The sequence below is a fragment of the Paralichthys olivaceus genome, chromosome 7, assembly GCF_024713975.1.
Source record: "Paralichthys olivaceus isolate ysfri-2021 chromosome 7, ASM2471397v2, whole genome shotgun sequence".
Lineage (NCBI taxonomy): Eukaryota > Metazoa > Chordata > Actinopteri > Pleuronectiformes > Paralichthyidae > Paralichthys > Paralichthys olivaceus.
The window spans coordinates 14,220,228-14,240,871 of record NC_091099.1 but is presented as its reverse complement, the minus strand read 5'-3'; the positions used below and the strand labels follow the sequence as shown (position 1 = coordinate 14,240,871).

The 20,644-nt window shown below is 41.5% G+C and overlaps 1 protein-coding gene across 2 annotated transcripts; it reads right to left on the bottom strand.

Moving 5' to 3' along the window:
- Positions 1-4,078: 4,078 nt before the first annotated feature.
- On the bottom strand, positions 4,079-20,535 carry dapk2b (death-associated protein kinase 2b). 2 transcript variants are annotated; one of them, XM_020078422.2, is made up of 12 exons: positions 20,345-20,535; positions 19,675-19,812; positions 12,644-12,865; positions 11,323-11,461; positions 10,581-10,710; positions 10,438-10,486; positions 10,319-10,345; positions 10,072-10,224; positions 9,574-9,619; positions 6,127-6,216; positions 5,944-6,024; positions 4,079-5,025 (listed from the first exon to the last, which is right to left on the bottom strand). In XM_020078422.2, the coding sequence occupies exons 2-12, from the start codon at positions 19,749-19,751 to the stop codon at positions 4,945-4,947; spliced, it is 1,095 nt and encodes a 364-aa protein (XP_019933981.1). In that variant the 5' UTR covers positions 19,752-19,812; positions 20,345-20,535; the 3' UTR covers positions 4,079-4,944. The 2 variants fall into 2 exon arrangements, with proteins under 2 accessions (XP_019933981.1, XP_019933982.1); XM_020078423.2 differs by lacking the exons at positions 4,079-5,025; positions 5,944-6,024; positions 6,127-6,216 and adding an exon at positions 6,335-8,046.
- Between the last annotated feature and the right edge of the window lie 109 nt (positions 20,536-20,644).

Sequence of the window (20,644 nt, the reverse complement as noted above, 5' to 3'; positions counted from 1 at the left end):
TCTTAACTCTTGTCTAGAGTGAGTAATAACTCTTTTACCGGTAAGATAAAAGGCAGAACCATTAGACCGAGTGACGTGTGAGGGATCGACAGAGAGCACATCACCACAATAAAAATATGTACAACATTCAGGAGAAAAGACAGTGTCTAACATAAATGGAGAAATATTTTAAGAATTTCTACAAAAGAGGAAGTCTGACAGTGATAAAAGGAGCAGTGATGACATAGTGGTACTTCCAGTAATAGTAGTATACATATATATATTGTATATCTAAGCAATCTAAGCAGGTTTTCACAGCATTTTGAGACATTAACATCAGGAACCAACAGCTTGATGCTAAAATCAGACTCTGCTCTGTAAGATGTAAACAGGAATATGAATGGAAGATACTTTCAGAAATATGATAAGTGAAAAAATATCTTATTCAGAATGAGGTCAATAGTCTGATTATCTGTGTCCATATAAACATAGTCAGTGCTGCACTTCAAAGCTTTGTCAGATCCAGTTGTTTGTACAACTGTAAAACCGAACTTTGATGTCATTTAAGTGATTTGATTTAATTGGAGGCTCGTCCTACTGTCATCTTCAGTATCCTGAGGTGCACCAGCTGTCACCTCCCTGGAGTCTAATCCGCAGGTACAGGGGACGCACATCACTGAGGATGAAGCACAGAGGGGGGATGAGACCACTGGTACAGACACACCAGCCGGTGACATATCAAGAGCCCAGAGCCTAAATATGGCCCCCCTTCATTAAATCTCATCTCCAAGAATAGGGAGCAGACCGTGCTCTCGTAGGTATGAATAATGGAAGCAGCCTCCAGGAGTGATCATGGTGCTAAAGAATGACCCGATGATCACACAGATAAAGTGAGAGGCTGACATTCAAGATTAATGCCTCCAGGTCTGTTTCCAGAGCTTCACGGCCTCAGCTGTCAGATCTTCTGACGCCCGTGTTCCCCGAGCACCCAGGATCAGATGCTCATATAAAACAAGATCCACTAGGAAACACTGGAGACGTATTGTTGACATTTGTCAGGGTGCACACAGCCAGCTGTGATATCAGACACACAATATAATTACACAAAACTAAAAGGATAATAATAATAATGTGACATATGGTTGACTGTTGTACATAAATGAGAGCTTGATCTCACTGTTTTGTTGTTGTGCTGTTTTAGTTGCATGATTCATGCAATGCTTCAAAGATTCATTCATACATAATTTATATTTAGTTTGTCACATGTTTAAACAGGATTCATCTGGTTAGGTTGTATTCAACTGTTTAATTACTACTACTCTGAACATCTTGAAAATATAGATTCAACAAAATATATCTGGGATTTATTCATTTATTCAAATTACTTTTTTCATTATATAGTTTATTATTTATTGCATATATTATTTACGTCTCATCATGTTATTCACTTCGCCTGTTTTAACGTTATGACTCAATAATGTGAATCCTTTGCAACAGAAGAAATGGATGATTCAGCTCTTCATATTGACCACTAGATGGCACTGCTCTTAAAGGAAAACAAACTCACTGCTGAGCAATTTAAAAAATAAGATAAGATAATCCTATTATATATTAAATAAACACAAGGTAATATAAATATATGAATAGAATAGAAATAATACGTGCAGTGTAAACAAACAGTGTGAGCAGAATATATACAATATACCTGGATGGCACATAAAGAAATGAACATTGCACAATTAGATGAATTGAACCTGAGTGAGTTAATGGTGCAGGTCCTTTAGTGATGTGTGTGGTCTACAGTGAGCAGAGCTACTTGAAAACCCTCAACAGCTCAATGGTAAGGAAATATAAATATATTATATTATATTTATTATATATATTATATATAGGCCTTTTATAAAAAACATTCCTGCATGGAGTGCCTAATGTTTATGATCTGTTTTCAGAAGTGACTGTGATAGCTCACTCTTCAGATTTCCATGTGTGAGGATCATGATTGTTTGTCTGCCTCCTGCAGACCACATCACATATTCCAGTGTGACCTCCTGTCTGCTGCTGCTTCAAAGACATCTGTATCTCTGCGGATGAAGGACAAGGTTTAGTGTTACAGTAAATACACACAGCCTCTGATATGTGACAGCACGCCTTATTTGTCTGTGTCAACGGACCATGCATCAGTTCATCTCACCATGAGCCCGCTGGAATCTCATGAGCCCAGAACCCTGTGTCGCTGGTCGACCACAGATTTGATCCCAGCATACCAGCAGCGACTCTGTTACACGAGATGTGGTTCAGACCGATCTGTAATGGCTGACTGGAAGGCATCTCACTTCACTCTCTGCCCATGACAAAGCTGCAAAAGACTCGGCTCATGTTGCAGTGAGACATGGCTGAAATATTTACAGTCACCAGCCTGGGGACTGACTCCATCAGGCCCATTACAGACAGAATGACCAGAGCGTGCACTAAATCTTTTCCCTCATCTCATCCTGTGCCAGTAACTCACGGGTTGTCATCAAACAGAAACAGACTACTGTAGAAATGTAGTGTCACTATGCTCTAATAAGGACTTGAGATCCAGCAGTGTGATATTGTCCATTACACCATGGCAGCTGCGGATTTAACACCTAATGCAGTAATAGAAGCTGAATTTAAAAAATTTGATCAAAATCAACCTCAAATTTGTACTTTATTGTAAGAGAAATATTTATTAAAAGAATATGCTAATGATTCTATTCCATGCAGGGGTGTTTCAACAGCCCAGGCTAAGTAAGCTACTGAGCTGAGAGCGGAACCCTTTGGTGAGAAACCCCGGCTACATACAGGAGACAGCAAAGACACTGGGGTTGGAAACCTAATGAGGAACCAATGTCAGTGGTTTTCTGCTAAAAGCTTTATAACTTTAGACATTTGGTTAAAGACAAGATGGTCTAAATGTTTTTATGATGTGTATGGGTTGGGGTTTGCTATCACATTTTGCCAATTCGACTATTATTTCCGTGTATGCACAATATGTGCTTTGTTTTGTAATTTATATATTATTTATATTATTATATATATAATACATTGTTTGAAGATTTGAATGATGTGGTTTGGTTTCAAAGTCCCTTGAAACGCTTTTGATTCCATGACATTCAGAATGTGAATACGAAATCACAAAAAAGCTATTTTACAAATGATTTTGTGTGTGTGTGTGTGTGTGTGTGTGTGTGTGTGGGGGGGGGGGGGGGTTCATATTGTTTCTTGGATTCAAAGTGACACCACCAACTTCACACACCGTGTCAGTTTAGTCATCATCAGAAAGAAAATGACTCAGTCTGTGAATACAGTTGTTTCCTCCATTACTCTGGAGTTTTTATTTTATTTTTGTGCATCAACACTGAAACTACATTGTCTTATAAAATTACCTGCTTGACCTTGAAGACATTTTAATAGAAAGCCTGTTTTACATTAGGTGCATGTTATTTTAAAGACATTTATGAGACGGGGTGAATAGAAAACCACACAAAGATTCATTGTCAGGATGAATCTGCCTCTGCTGCTTCATATCGTTCATTCTTTCCACAGAACTTTATTGAAGTGAAATCGCAAATCATTCATGTGTTTCCTCAACGTTTTCAAACCTTTTATTGGAACACTGTGTGTTCAGTGTTCCAACAGGCCTTCAGATTTCACACTGACCCACTTGTTGATCAAGACTTCTTTTTGCAGTCTGTGGAATTGACCTATATTGTGTTGCTGCCAAAAATCTATTTAGTTCAGATCAAATGATCCCTCTGATCTCTTTCAGCCCAACTGAGCTCAAACAACACCACTGTTGTAAGATCAAATAACTGAACGGTGGCCAGAGGAAAAATTAGAAGAAGAGCCCGACTACAATTAGTGCTCTTTGATGTCCAGAGAATTGATAATGAATTTATTGTCAGACGCAACTGGTTTTACAGAACACTGTAAAAAGCCCTTGTGTACAGAATGTTCATGTTCCTACAATAGCATGTTTTAAAAGAAATAAATAATGTCGATGACCTTAATCCAATAACTGCACCAAGATGGCGCCACTGATTGTTTATTTTATAAAAACTAGCAAAATAAATAGTCATGTTTCATTAATTTATTACACAAAAGTTCCATTTACATTTCATACAAGTGAACAGAAATGTGTGTTGGTGACAGTGAACATTCCTTTTGAGCTAAGATATGAGTAAAACTGAACTTAAGACATTTGGCTTACATTTATGTATATTTACACCATAAATATAAAGATGTCAAGAAAGTAACAACTGCATCAAAAATATAATGAAAGGCAACTATTTTCCCATTGGAAAGTAATTTACAGTATTTCAAATGTCCTATATTAATACAACAGATATGCCTGCATAGTGAACAATCCAGGTAATTATGATGAGGCAAATAAAGAGGTTGACTGTAAACAGTGTGTTACACAGACATTGCTGTAATTTAAGCAGAACAACATGTAAACATTTGTTTATGAAGACCTGCCAGCATCTTGTCATCCCGCAGCACTAAACCGTTTTATGTGTCCATATACTTTGGACAACACAAGTCTTTCAAATCATTACATGCACCCGACAGTAAAAAGAGAATATTTTTACTCAGGTGTCAAACAGAGGGACTTTTAAGACTGCAGTTATTAGAGGAAGCTGCCTACGTTGTTGTGTCTCGGCTCCTGTCAACAATAACACGTTTCATCTTTAAAACCTACATTTGAATTTAGAAATTGCAGGAGGTCGTCTATCACCTGCTGGTTTTTACGACTGGGAAAAGACAAAGTAGCCTTGACCAATAAAAATGCTGCATAATCAGCCGTTACTCAAACGGACACTGTGGCTGGCTCTTTGAGAAAATGTCAGCAGCAAAGTGAACGTGAAAAAAGTGACTACTTGCATCCGGAACATGAAACAACAAACTTGACACTTGGGCTTGACACGGTGGTTGTTGCTCTCAGGAAGTGCTGCTTCTCTTTCTGGTTCTTGGTCGTCTCTTCAGGACGTCTACGTCTTCTTGGTCACTTTCACAATCCCGCTGTAGAAAGATGATAAAATCTAGTGTTTGAATTTAGAAATAGTTCTGCTATTATTAGTTAGATTATGGGCTCATAACTGTTCAGGTGTTACAGCTCTATGACTCCACAAGTTCAACCTCTGATGCAATTATCATGGTTGACATGATTACATTTACAATAATGGTTCAACATACTATGAAATATGCTCTCCTGCTTTAATGCCGACAGTTGGATGATGTAATTTATTTTATTTTCACATCGCTACAGTAAATTTACTATGTATGGCAACAGGCAGGAGCTGCTAAGTGTATCTTAGAGTAAAGACCAGAAATAGCCTGCACTGTCCTTAAATAACATGACAACATCCACACCTTACATCTTGTTTCATTCAAACAAAAGCTGGGGTTTAAAAAAGGGAAAAGTACTTAGCAGTGGTTTCCTGATCACTGATATACCGGGCAAGGAAACTTAAAATATTAAAATAACAATAAATAACAGTACATTTTTAACAGTTTGATTTGTTTGTTACAGCAACTTCACTTCCAGTTTGTAACGCTGTGGAGGTATAACGTTTTTTCGGCCTTGAAGATTTCCGTTCAGTGAGTGGGATAACACTGAACGAGCGATTGATAGGCTTTGTTTTCTCGATATGAAAACCACTCAGAGCCCAACAGAGCGAATCACCACCTGCTGCAGAGGGCGATGTTGTTTGGCATGAGTTACATAGTGTTTCTTTAAATAAGGAAGATATAAAGTCAAATTGAATGAGCTTTAGAGGTGCTTAGTTCTGTCAAACGGCAAAATTCATGGAATTTGACATTTTACTCGAGTTTCCAGATTTGCCAGAAAGCAAATACACAACATTTTCAAAATGTTGAACCATTGTTTTAACTCCTGACTGAGCCGTGGATGTTACTTCTACAACAGTGTGTTCATACCCCGTCCTGCTCAGGCAGCTTGTTGCCCTTCCTCATGATCCGCGTCAAGTGGTTGCACAGAGCCACAATTCTAAATGAGAACTGTTGAACAGACATAAGCAAAGAGAATGAGTTACAACATAAAACAATGATATTTTTTATAGAACCTTAATTTACTGTGAGATTGTAAATACTGCACTTTACCTTCCACCTGCGTCGGGCGTACTGTCTCCTAAAGTTCTCCAAGTTCACCACTGACAGCCTCTTCACCATGGCCTGTCTGGTATTCAGAGGCTACAAAGAACACAAGTAGCTTTCACGTTAATTTTACAGTTTGAGAATGCTTGTCACAGGAGAATCTCAGGAAATAAACTGAAATTGCTTAAAAATAACAACAGATTAGAAATTGGGATATGTAATAAATAATGAACATTTATTTCAGAGGTTTTGACAACAGGTGAAAATGTCAGTGTGCACATCAACTGTGAGGTGTGAGCATCTGTTGAGATGCTGAAAAACACAGATTAAGGTGAAAAACTGATAAACTCACAATATCTCATCATAGATGCTGTTGTGTCTCATAACATCTCCAAGAAAGAAATAAAAAGGATTTTAAATCAAATAAATAAATTCAACCTTCATTAAGTGCCCATTTTGAATTGATAAAAATAATTTTAAAAACATTTCTGACTACAAAAGTTATTTTACAAATTTATAACCATTGTTCAAATAGTCTGTGAAGTCTAAAAAACATACTGGCATGAAAAAAAACAATAAATCAATCAGAAAATGTGAACTTCTAATACATTCAATTGAACATATTTGCTGTTTCATTCTGTATTCATGTAAACATGACACAGTAAAAACATTAATATCCAATATTTGACTTCATTATTAAAATAAAAGCCACCAAACCAAGTTTAATCAGCTTCTGTTAATAACACTTCAAGTTTAGTATCATTTTTAATATTGTACCACGTAAAAAAGGAACAGTTTGACATTTTGTGAATTACGGTTATTTGCTCTCTTGCAGAGGCTCGATATCAATACGTATCGTGTCTGTTGTATCTGTGCATTGAATTGGAACTTGCAGGCAGACAGCAGTTAGCTTACCGTGGCACTGGAAGCTAAGCTAACACCCGGTCCGACTCAGTCCAAAGGAAACATTATTAAACGAACAAAAAACTAAATGTACATGTCGAGCCGCCATTTTACACAAGAGTTTGCGCTTGATGAAAAATGTGTTGTATCAGTCACTGTACCTGGCCAAGAAATGACACCCCCCTCTCAATTACGCTATCTAAATTTTTTTTTAACTTTTTTTACAAATAAAAAAATCTAGATATAAATGTAAAAAGTAGACGTAAAGACTACACAGCTATACATTCAAAAGTTTGTGTCTCCGAGATCAAAAATCAAAGCTTAAAACACGTCTCCAAAAACACGTTAAGATCTATAAGTTCAAAGAAAGCGTGTTTTGGTCTGTGCGTGTTAACCGGACTCGTTGAGTGGCTGCTGGGCCTCTGGGCGCAGTTCCCCTCCGCAAGACTGACGCAGCAGCTCCTTCAGCGCCTGCTTCACGTCCATGTTCAGACTGCTGCTGTGGATGCTGTCAGCGCCCTCTGGATGCAGAGAGCTCATCACATCCTGCAGCCACTGCATTTCAGAGTCCAGCTCCAGCCGCAGGGCGTCCAGCTGGCTCTGCCTCTGGTTGTACTTCCCACCGATGCTCTCCAGACTGGCATCTACGGCCTTTATGTCCTCCTGCAGCAGCCTCCTGGTGGTCTCCACTTTGCGAAACTCATAGCGGACCTGGGAGAGCTGCTTCCTCGCTGCCTCGCTCTCCTCCTTGTACCAGGCCTCCTTGCTATTATAGATGGAGAGCAGTGCCTCGATATCACCCTGAACAGTGTGGTGGGCCCCTGCCACCTCTGACAGCCCCGTCTCCATCAGGCTGATGTCTTCCACCACATGGGCGAAGCGCTCAAAGTTGGCATATGTGTTGTTCTGTGGTATACTGGAATGCAGCTGGATGGTGTACTCTTTCAGACGCTTTGTCTTCAGTTGCTCCGCTTTCTTCTCGGCCTCAGGGACGCCGCTGTCGTCCTCCGTGTGGCCGCAGGACTTCAGACAGAGGGGTGGAGGAGGGGGAGGACACTGAGTGAGAGGTTGTCTCATTGTCTTTGAAACACACGAAGCGGTGAATGTCCCAGCAGAGGTCGTACTGTAGGATTAGTGTGTGACCCTACAGCGAAAGCCATGGCAGTTAAGAGCACCAAAATAAAAGGACAGACGTTATTGTTGAGTGTGTTAAGTTTCCTGCTTTCATGCTGATGTGTCCAAACAGGATGAAGACTCCACTGCAAATCACTGCTTCCATGCATTTCAGCAGCTGCCACTGGAGTGGACTCCTTTGACGTTACGGGTTGTTAAGTGTCCATGCCAGTAACACCATTAGTGACATGTTGCTTCACCCTGACCTCCGACTGTGAACTACAGATGTATTAGGTCTGTGCTGCTGAGCGTGATGATCCGTATTAAATCTAGTTACTATCACCACTGCGAGAAGGAAATACAACGAAAATCATATCAGCTTTGTCTTCTCCCGACCTAGAAACGCTTATTCACGCCTTTGTCCTCTCAACCCTGGATTACTGCAATGCAGTATTTACCTGTGCCAGACAATCCTCAGGGTCTTTGCTTCAGCTGCTGCTCGCATTTTAACCAACACCGAGCACAGGCCCAGTATTTCTCCGTTTCATGCCTCCCTTCATTGGCTGCCAGTTCAATTTAGGATTGATTCTTGATTATTTTAATAACTTTTAAACTTATTTTTGTAGCAATGTCTTTTAACGCCTGATTTTTAACAGGCTTTAATGGTTGTTGTGATTATTTTCTTTTATGTTATCTCTCTAATTTTAGTTTAGTTTAGTTTTGTGTTTGTTTATTCCCAAGTTTATTATTATTCATTACTGTAGGTGAAAATATTCCCAGGGGTGGGTGGGAAACAATAACTATGTCTCATTTCAGAGGGGACACAATCTATGCAGTCCACAAAGGATGCGGTCTTGTTGGGATGTCTACAGGGGCTTGATGAGTCATCAGCTCATCCCGCCCTTATTACTGAAGTTGGGCACGACAAGAAAAGTTTGAAGTCCCTTCGTTTTGTTTAACATGTGAACCATTCGCTGTTCAGTTGAGTTGACTTTGATACTGAAGCACTTGGTCACTGAAGCTCAATGAATCCTGGGATATATTGGGCCGGGAAGGATCAACCCGATGGAGCCTTCGTTTCTCTGGGATGGAGGACACATTTGTCGGCTGCATTCAAAGGGTACAGTCTATATGTGCCGCTGTGACAATCTGTTCTACAAATGCAGCCTCAGAAGGATGTGGCCTCTGAACTGAGACACAGCTTATTTATTGTACAGTCACTGTGATAAACTACTGTACGTCTCCAGAACATATAGACTGAAGTTAGCATTTGAACTCTTATGAACCTGAAGTCATTTTTATTTTCGTGCAAACAAACCTGCTTCTCTGTTTGACATGAGCTGTCTCATGTTGTTTCACGTGTGTGGGTGGAGTGCTGACTGTAGTTATTAAGAACACCAAACACATGCTACAGTACGGCACACATGTAGAGCATACCTTGATCCAAGGATGATTGAGGGTGTCTTGTATGGTCATCCGTTTTCTAGAAGAAGAAAATGCAGCTGAGTAAATACAGGAGAGAGGAGCGGGGTCTGTCAGTCACACACTCTGCTGTGAAACATTCGGGAATACGTTCAGATGAGTGGAACCATCAGAAGCATATTTTATTTCTGGGAAGTCGTTTTAAATGGAAACACTTGGTAAGCAACAGAACAGGACCACAGTATTGCACAATGCTTTGCCTGAGGCAATGAGGTTACTGTGTAAATAATGTTTATTCAGCTTATCTTATTTAGTGTACCAATAACAAATGAGCCCAAATCCTTGCTCTAGATTTCTGTGGACTGGCTGTGCTTTCATTCTTATTTGGATCAGGACTGCGCATTTAATGCACTTAGGATTTATGGCAGTGAAACCGAACTAAAGCTGGGCTTTGTACTGGCATTGTCGGGACTTGACCTTTGGCTTTCAGCTGTTTGCCAGCGGCCTGTTTACCTCGTGTCCTTCTCCAGGAGCTGTCGGATGAAGTTCTTGGCCAGCTCGCTCGTGTTGCTGAAGAACTCCTCGTCGAACTCATAGTTCACTGCCGAGATGTTTCCCATCGTTTCCTGCTTGTTGTCACCGAGGAAAGGTGACGCGCCACTTAACCTGAAACAACACAGCAATCGTTCACACACTGACTAAGACCTTCCTCGATAATCTCCAAGATTCCTATTCATAATCACAAATCATGACAACTTACAGTATATACGTGATGACTCCGATGCTCCTGTGAATAACAGCACAAGGTTAATCCCAAGTTCTGCCCTGGAACAGGTTGTATGGGAGGCAGCAGAGTCAGAGGTAATTAAAGGATCTTACCACATGTCTGCCTCCAATCCCAGTTGCTCGTAGTTGACTATCTCTGGAGCTGAAAATAGACAGGACAGGCTTGTGCATCACACTCAGGCCACCAGACACCACACTGTCCTGTGGTGAAAACAAATCTCATATAAAACACTTACCGACGAACTCAGGAGTGCCAAAAATGTTTTTGAAATCTGCACCAGCTTCTATTTTGTGTGCCAGGCCGAAGTCTATGATTTTGATGCGGGGTAGAGGAACGTTCCTGTCCAGCAGCATTATGTTTTCAGGCTGAAGGGTAAAGAAAACAAAACAGAGACGCACATTTATGAGCAGATTTGTTCTGATTCAGAGACTGATTAATACATAAAGACAATAAATGACTCAAGTTACCTGTTTAAAGCTGTCTGTTGTGTAAGCATTAAAGAAAAACATTGCAACCGTTACACTTCTTATACATGTTTGACATCTTGAGTGGTTTCAGTCAACAAGCACATTTGCAGTAATGTTCTTATTTCCCTTGAAATTTTAAGCTTAATTTTTGCCATTTGAAGTTTAGACATTAGTGTTGCTGGTGGAACACATTAAGAGAGAAGAGGAAAAACAGGGTGGTGGCTTTCAGAGAGCAGCGATGGTGACGACACTGCTCTCTGAAAGCGAGGAGATAACCTTGTGGTGTTATTATCTGAGAGTCTGGGCCTCAGCTAGAGAAAACAGGAAGGAAGTGTGATTCAGAAAATCTAGACTCTACTGACATTTAATTAGACACCTGCTATATATATGATATAGTCCTTGCATGTACAGTGTGTAATGGTAGAGTTGCTGCAGAGGGAAAGAATTTCATCACCCACTCGTGACAAATATAGTCTTATACATGTGATGCACAGCTGGAGCAGGTTGTACCTTTAGATCAAAATGTGCAATCCTTTTGGAGTGGAGGTACTGGACTCCGTTTAGGACCTGTTTGATAAACTGAGTGGCTTCCTCTTCGCTGAGAGACTCCTTCTGAGCCAGGAAGTCAAACAGCTCTCCTCCAGACACCCTGAAACAAACACACACACACACACACACACATGAAATTAAATTTATCAAGAGGGTGAATGGATGCCTTGTATACATTTGTTTGTGCTACTTATTTAGCTCCGCTTTGCGTCTGTTTGTCCAATTCATGATCATTCCCATTAAGTTCACAGAGCCACATAAAGCATCCTTTGACCAGCTGGCATCCCATAAGCATGATTTTCTTTCACAGTCATACAAAGACGACATAATGGACGGATCGTCGGATGACGCACACACTGTGCGATCCTGCCGCTAACAGCCAGTTCATCCCTACTTTAATTAGACCGAGCTTTCAATTAGTCCCAGTTTTCTCCATGTTCCCATGCAGTGGCTGGCTGACACAGCCGAGGTCCTCTCAGGTCTCTTTTTTCAACACAACTATTACCGACTGTGAGAGACATTCAGTTCTTGTCTTGCACAATATTGGACAAAGGTTTTCAGCAAACACATGTTTAACAAACACTCATGGAGCAGAACATTAAATGTTAAAAACACTGTAAACATTGCATAACATACTATACATTTTGTTAAACAGGCTGTGATCATGCGACTGCAGAAGAAATGGATACAAATCTCTACTGTGTGCAGATGTTTGGAGGTTTTCAGGGAGAGGTCTTTATAGAGGGAGGCAAGTCTCCCAAAGGAGGCTCCAAACGGTTTCAGGGGAGGCTCAGTTCAAAGAAAGTAAAAAAAAAAGTAAGTACGGTTGCTCTGAAGTGCAAAACAAATCACAAAACCCCTGCAAACGATAGGGCTCATCACTAATAGGATGGATGCACTGTCCAAATGTGTTCTTATTTGTCGTTGTGTTTTTCTTTGCTGTGATGTTTTGATGTAGTAATTTGCACTTCATTGCCACCGTACTTTGATTATGGATTTAGTTAAGGAAAGGACATCAGCTTCAATGTGTGTGATTTGGTGGAGTTCAGAAACACAGGGTTTGTGTGGGATCAAGCTGATTTTCAGAAACTAATAAACTCCTGTCTTCACTTGTTCTTACTTTAATTGTTGATTGTCTATTGGATCAAAGAAAATAACCATGGTCACATAGGCATCCCGTTGGTTGGAGTGAGTGTAGGAGGAGGTTCCCACTCTCACACTTTCTGTTTTAAGGTGTTGGGCATGACAAGTAAAGGTGTTGTTGAATCATGCGGTGACTCACAGTTCGAGGATAAGCACCACGTCTGTGCGGTTCTCGTACACATCATGCAGGGACACAATGTTTGCGTGCTGGAGCTCCTGCAGTATGCTCACTTCCCTCTCGATCTCCTCTCTCCTCACGCCTCGTCTGCTGGCCCGACTTTGGCGCTTCTTGATGAACTTGGCGGCGTATTCGGTGCCCGTGCTCTTCTCTGTGCAGCGCTTGACTATTGCAAATTGCCCACTGCAGACAAAAGAAAACACAATAAAAGACACTGACATTATTTTAAAATGTTATTGCTGTTTTTTCATATGTATCAAATGATAAAAAAAAACCACAGTTTACACATCATTTATTTGTGTACATTTCAAAATAAGATTCTTAGTAATCAACAACAGGATATAGCTGCAGGTGATGAAAGCCGGGGAGGAAGCCGCGTGTCACAACCAGATGAAATATTGTGGTCAAGTTCATCACTTCCTGTTTCCCGGCCAGACAAAGAACAATCAGGCCTGCAGTGTGGACAGAGCTGCTGTCCTCCCACTGCACCAGCATTCCTGCCAAATCTCAAACTATCCTCAAGTGATCAGTCCAGAGAGAAAATAAAATCCCAGGAATTCTGAATATTTCCCAACAGAGGCGTGGCTCAGAGAGCATCTCTCAGTGGACGATTGTTTCACTTCTCGCTGAGCCTCGGACTGTGACTCTGTTGCTTCACTGTCACTCTCCTCCAACATAACTACACGGTACTTTCACTCAGGATTGAGTCACTGACAGACAGATTGAAGAGTGTGAAAACATTTTCCAGTTAAATATATGTGCAGAGTCTCTGTGATCAGACCAGCACATGTAATCTCAGGCTGACTGAGACTGATCTCGGACCTGAACTGCCAACACTATGAATTCCGACGTCTTAGTCACTGATCCGTAGGCGACTGAGACATGAGTGTGAGTGTTGTGGTCGCAGAGATGTCGTTCTGTGTAACGAGGTTGCCATTTGTGGCGACTTCGGCTAAGGAGGTAGAGCGGTTCATCAACCAAACATGAAGTTGATGGTTGGATCCCCGGCTGCTGGAGGCTACATGCCAAAGTGGGCAAAATACTGAACCCCAGATTGCCAATGATGTTTTTTTTTATCAGAGGGAGGACTGTTATAGAAAAAACTCACAATATATAGTATCCCTGTGGGAATGCATGTGTGAGTGGGTGAATGAGGCTGGTCGATAAGAAAAGTGAGATGCAGTCAATTTACCTTTGTCTTTGAATAATAGAGACACTGAGTATTTTTAGACAATGTGAAGGAACTCCAAGAGGACGAGAGAGATAATAACTGGCATCTCATATATTTCGGACATAACAGTCAACACTGAGATTCCAAGGTGGCTGTGAGAAGCTGTCCACTCTGCATCCACTATCATCATGGTGTCTAGTGGTGCTAAGAATAGCTCAGCCTCCAGGCTCATTCTCCACTGCTGCTGTGGAGGAAGAGATAGGGGGCCTGGGGGTGGAAAGAAAGGATGAGTGGAAAAGATGAGTGTTATCAGGAGCTGCTGGATAAAAGACAAGCGTCTACAAATGCATGGATGCCCACTCTGCTCCTGCCACACTCAGTTTCCACTTACACTCTCAAGTAGCACTCACACAGAGCTCATCACAAAACAAACTAGAATGGCACTTAGTGGAGCCCTATCTCGCAATGTTGCAGAAAACGCCCCTGATCTGGATCCGCACCAAAAGTTAATGAGTCCTATACCATGTTCCTCCACCAAGGTTTGTCGTAATAAACATACAGACCAACCAACCAACAAACAGACAGGGGTAAGATAACATAACCTCCTTGGCAGAGGTAATAAATGGATTAAAAAATAACCGAACAACAGTAATCCTCTTTGTGGTTGGAAGCCATGGTGAGTTTAATCTTTCATTAACCACATAACTTGTAGGGTGGGTGAGCCAGTTTGCTCTTGTGAGGCACACCCAGTCCTGTGCTCACTCAACAGTCACATCTGGGAGCAGCTCCACTGTACATACTAAGCTTCCTATTAGATTTACCTCACTCAAAAACAATGAAACAACAACTGAGGTTTTCTTTTCATGCAAGCCAACAAACGTTTATTGAACTGAAGGGAAAACCCACTAATATGAAAAGATAAATGGACGTCTCCTTGACAACAAAAGGTTGAAGGTGAAAGGTTTTTATTTGCTTGACATGTTTTCAGGGCATTACATCACTGGTGTGTCTAACGGACAGAAAGAAAATATGTGAGTCAGCATCACTTCCGGATTCCAGTGCAGTATCTCGTCAACTGTAAAGCACAAGGTAGTTATTAAGATAATTTCATTAATATCACCACAACTAAACGATATCAAGAGCATGTGAACATGTCCAGAGAATGCAGAAAAGTAGGAGAGAGAGAGAGAGGGACTGAGTGGGGGAGGAAGCATCTCACATCATAACAAAGAGCCTCATGCTGCAGAGGTAACAACAGGGAGGGTGGGGTGATGAAGCAGAGCAATGTGGATTCTCTAATTCTCCCCCTCTCTGTTCCATTCGGGGGACATCTACACCTCTGAGACGTCCCTGAGAGGCTGACAATGTTAAAGATGACGATGATAATGTGTGAACTGGAGAGGAGGGTAAGCCGTCCAATGAAATCTCGCTTGCCAAAAACAGGCACCCTAAGGGGAGAAAGAGTCACATGGCAGAAGCGGCAGCAGTGTCCTTGATTTGCCTGTTAGAGCAAGGCCAAGCAGAATAATCCTTCTCGTTGATGGTTGTCGCCAAAATGTGAGAAAGTGCACGACACGAATGCTTTAGTGTGGCTGCGAAGTCGTGTAGAGTAACAGCAGAGAGAGCAGTGATGCTGGGAGTGGTATTCCACAACGGGCCAGGCGTGCCGGCTGTCTTAGCCTCTAAGCCGGGGCCGGTGGGGCTGAAAGTACCATCACTCCGCAGAGTTTCCACTTCCAACAGCTGAAGGTTATTATCCACAGCCAAGGTTGGAGGAATGCTCGGACAAGTGGCGCCGGCCCAATATTTAAACACATTTCTCAACTGAACAAGCTCGGGGGCCTGCGATGACAATGAAAGCCAGATTCATAATTGGCCAAGCCCTGTCCCTGACTACCATCTGTAAAATGAGGGCTGGAGGAGCAGCTCGAACTTCTACAATAATGAGCCTCACACAGCAGAAAACATCAATTATTTTGTATTGAGTAACACAACAGCCACTATGCTTTTGTTTTGAAAAGCATATTACTTCAACATAAATGCCTTTTAAATTGTTCAGGATACTGTAGATCCCCATTGGTTTTGAAGTGGTCCAATGTCAACAAATAATCTGTGGCACAGCAAGGATTTACGAGTGTTTGCTGACAGTAAAGGGATGACCCTTGTCAAAACGGGAACTCTGGGAATGTCTGAGAGGTCAATGTGGAGTTCCCTCTGTCAGGCTGCTTTGAATAAACACATTTTTCTACCCACTCAACAGCTGGAATGCGTGTTTCTCAGAGCTGACTACGTGCATTCCTGACTTGCTCCGTGCACACCCTCCATCAGGACTATAGATAAACCTCGTACAGTAGATCCCTTTGGAGAAATTCTATCACTTTACTGCATTCGCCAGGAGCACCTGTTGCACCTCGCACTTCAACACATCCCAAATGTGAACGCTGCTGCCTCCACCGAGCATCGCTGCCCTCCCTGCATCCTCGCCAAAGACAAGCAACTTCTGCACATTTCACCAATTCATTTCCATGTGTTTCTAGAACTGAATTCAACCAGAGAGGAGGTGGGAAACACGTTTTATATCAGGTGTGGTGAGATCAGACCTCGTCAGTATTTCTGCATTGAAATATATCTAACTGAATGATGAGCCTGCTCAAGTTTCGCATAATGTTCACTATCTATAAAGATGGACGACATGACAGCTCCTCAAAAAAGAAGCCAAAGCGTCTCAATCAGCCCCACCTCCCTAGATGAAGAGACCCTGCGTCCTCCATGTTAGTGGGTGAGACGTAGACCAAACTAAAAAGTACATGTCAATTCAAATGTTCTCATCACACTGATGTTTGTTCATTTTTCCAAAGAGCTTGTCTTCAATTAGTTATTTGATGCTATAAAAAAGGAAGGAAACATCATGATTAATGGCTGAGACTTGGTCGAGCACGTGTATTAGTGGGACATCACTACCGTGGCTCCATCCCAGATACTGCACAGACTTCCTCTACTGCACTAGAGAACCAATCATTATGAGTCAGCATCCGGGGACCATGAATGCAGGTTCAAAACTTCTTGTCAATCCCTCCAATATTTTAGCATGGACCAAAGTAGTGAGCCAAAAAACTGACACCTACACATCCACAAAGTCCTACAGCCAGCATAGATAAACACCATAGACTCCCAGCTGAATACACTAACCTGTGAAGTAGACATCATACTCATATCCGCCATGGTGTCAGTGCAGTATTCAGTAATTAGAGGAAGTTTACAAGCTTTTTATTTTTGTTCCGGAACGGAAAGACAATGGCACTTCCTATCCAACGGTGCATCCTGTGAATTTTTGTCGTCACTTTGCGATGACTAACAGAGACGGTGGTTTTTTAATATCAGTGAACACAGAAATAACATCTTGTAAATGTACTCAAGATGTTGGACAGAACATGGTGCTGGTCATGACCAAACATGGACAAGCATGAGTCTGTTGTTGACAGGTAGAGTTCACATACTTCAGCACCTTGCCTTGATGGTCACTTGCATAACAGCTCGCCATGGGTTCACCAGTTTCATGGGCGGTGGTGGGGGGGGCAGTGGCAGCTGTGGGCCCACACTTCCTACTGTATGTCATCATCATGTCATCAATCACTTGTTAAGACTGGTACAGTTGTCAGTGAATGCCTCACATCTCAAGCACAGGGTTGTCCTACAGATAGGTTTACCAAATGCTCTGCATCAGCGGTGGAAAGAAACAGTGAGTACAACCGTGTGGGGTCCTGTGACATTAGAATTTGTCAACAGTGGGCGGCTGATATGACAAATAGACTTTCCTCTCGGCCTAACAGTTCTAAAGAGCACAGGACATTTAAATACCCCACATCGATCAGTGTCTGGCCCCATTCATCGAATTTCCCCACTCTCCTGAGAGGAAGATTGAGCAACAGTTCCACTGTGGAGAGGTCTGAACCCATGAGGCCAACACAAACTGTGGGCGAACTCAAAGCTCACTATAAAGCTGTCTAAACATCAACCAAGAGCTACGAGCGAAAAACTCCAGCTGAATTCGTAATCAAATTCTCAGATGTGTCCTGTGTCTGAAAAAAAAAGGTTTGTGGTTTCAGTCACAAACATCTGCAGCGTTAAAAACCACAGTAGATGTGAGTTTCTGCTTCTCACAATGGTGAAGCTGAACATGTAGAAACCTCAGCTCACAGTTCTCTTTTCAAGCAACAAGTTTCAGCTCAGCCACAACTCGCTGATGATGTTTTGAGTTCTGAGCAGCGATTCACCTTAGAATAGCACTCAGTAGAGTACATACCAATTAGTATCAATAAATATTTTCTATCAATTTTTGTTTCATCTTTAAAGCACACTGAGTCTGCCTCTGTAAAAAAATTACTGTATAAATTACAATTGATATCGCCACCAAGGCCCAACACTGCTCTCATGAAACCACATTTAAATTTCTTAATCAAATCTGCACCAAATTTAACACACTCATAAATATTAGTCTCACAAATGTGCTGGATTTTATTCATTAAGATTCATGAATTCTTACCTGGGAAAATGGTGAAATGTTATTTATAAAAGTGAAGAAAATAGTCTAGACCACCCCCTGACCCAGATGAACACCAAAGTTAATTGGGTTCTGCCCACCCACCTGTTCTGCCTAGTTCCACCAAACAACCAACAAATGGTCTGGGGTGAAAACATGACCTCCTTGGTGGAGGTAAAAATGTATAAATACTTTATACGTTATAACAATAGTAGCTTAATTAACGTTCAAAAAAATTAACCACTAATGCTTTATAGGTCAATTAAAACTTGTTTCGGTTGCCAGGTTATGAACGTGATGAATATTTGTCTTTAATTAATCAGGAAGCTACAATGTTAGAAAATCATCTGCAATTATGAATCACAATTTGTCATTAATTTGTTCTTAAGTTATTAAAAAGTGCATTTAGCCACTCTGCAGTAATTGGTCAACATGTAATTTGACTTGAAAACCCAAAACTGCCTTACATCTTATCAGTAAAGCATTTATGAATTCTTATGAATAAAATCCCCATTTGCACCCTGTGACCCCTGAGTAATGAATGCCTTATTGTGAAGTCTAACCCAGATAAATCCAGTAAATACCTGCTTTTCAAGTGCATATGCATTTGAATGTTTCATAGGTAAACAAATGAGGAAATGTGTAGAATCTCAATGTAGAAAACAATCAAAGTGCTGGACATAAGATCTTTCCTGAAATGCAGCTGAAGCATTTCCAGAGCAGATCTTGGTTTGTGCTGTCAGGGTGTGTCAGAGAGTCAGCGGCCAGCAGACACTGGAGCGCAGTGTGTATTTTGACAGGTAGCGAAAGGTCACAGGTCGGACGCTTTCTCCTCACACCCTCTCCATCTGTTAACAAGTGGTGCGTATGCCCGAGCTGTCCGTCCGTGCAAAACGACTCTGCAGCTTCCTCAGGCCACGCTGCACTCTGCCAACTTCCTTTAATTTATTTCCCCATTAGACGCTGTTTCCTTGATGTGTGCTCTGAATTAAAACCCCTCCTTAACATTTAAACTTCAACACATTGGATCCACCACCGCCCAGAATCAGCTTTGGCAAAAATCATATATTTCTTTCTCTATCCTGGACTGAACTGAGTGTTCACTTTTCAGACTTTATCTCTGGCTGTAAACTTCCACCTAGTTTTGACACAGTGACACTCCCCAAGTCAAGCTTAAACAAGCCAGCTGTTTGCATACATAGAGGCAAGCAGAGGAGTCCCCACTCTGACTCACACAAAGTTTCTTAAGCACTGGAAATAAACATTTTCTGCTGTACTCACCTTCCGAGTTCCTCCCCAATTTCATAGAAATCATCCACGTTCTGTTCCTTGAAAACCGCCATGCCAGGTGTCTTCATTGATGTGCTTTATCTGATGGGGTCTGTCTGTCCAGCCTGTCTTTTCTCCCCGAGTCCAACCCTGTGGATATAAAACAGCAGCTCACTTTGATTTCTAACAGGAGAAAAGAAAATCTTTACGACGTGTTGCAGCTTGCTGTGGAGCATTCCATCTCAGAGCTGTACGTACTTTCACCTTCCTGTTCAGAAAGTCCTAACAACACTATAACTTAACCAGCGAAGAAAATGAGAAAGTGCGCTTGGTTTGTCTTTAATTTGTCTAAATACTGATTTACTGGCTTAAAATATAACTGTGCCAAGCTGATCCATGTAACACAGTTTTGTTCTTGTGATTATAACAGGATTACAAATTAAAAGATAAGAGCATTTGGGGTATTGAGGGCAGGGTATCTATTGTGAAACATTGTGTCTGACACAGGCCACAGCATACTCTTTGTATTTCTATTGTTCCCTCTATGAGTAAGAATGAATGAAATAAATAATGAAGTAGAAATAAAAGGCAATCTCATCCTTTACGAAAGCTGAACTAGAACAAACTTCCCATATGTTAAGCTTCATGTCAAACATTAATCCGAGCAGCAGCTACATCTTACCTCAGTGTTAAAGCTTGTCTGGTGCAGAGCTGCTGATGAACTCACATCTGTTCCCACGTCTCCAGCAGCTGCTCTGCTCTCCTCATGAAACTGGCTCCTTCACCGTCTCTGTTGTTTTCTGTCACTTGTGGCTGCACCATCAGGCTTTTGAGTCTGCACAAGTCCCTCCCCCTGATGTCTCCACTATGAAACTGAAGCATGAGAGAGACAGGCTATGAATAAAGATGACTGGCATGTCTGCTGTTTGGTCTGAAGTGAGGATTACTGAAGCGTTCCCTATAAACACCTACAGAGGGGACG

Excerpts from the sequence above, each read along its gene's own strand:
- dapk2b (XM_020078423.2), bottom strand. The coding sequence starts at position 19,751 with ATGAAGACACCTGGCATGGCGGTTTTCAAGGAACAGAACGTGGATGAT. Across the intron at positions 10,711-11,322 it reads TTGCACATTTTGATCTAAAG|CCTGAAAACATAATGCTGCT; the intron begins GTACAACCTGCT and ends TTTACCCTTCAG. Across the intron at positions 9,620-10,071 it reads CTCCTGGAGAAGGACACGAG|AAAACGGATGACCATACAAG; the intron begins GTAAACAGGCCG and ends TTCTTCTTCTAG.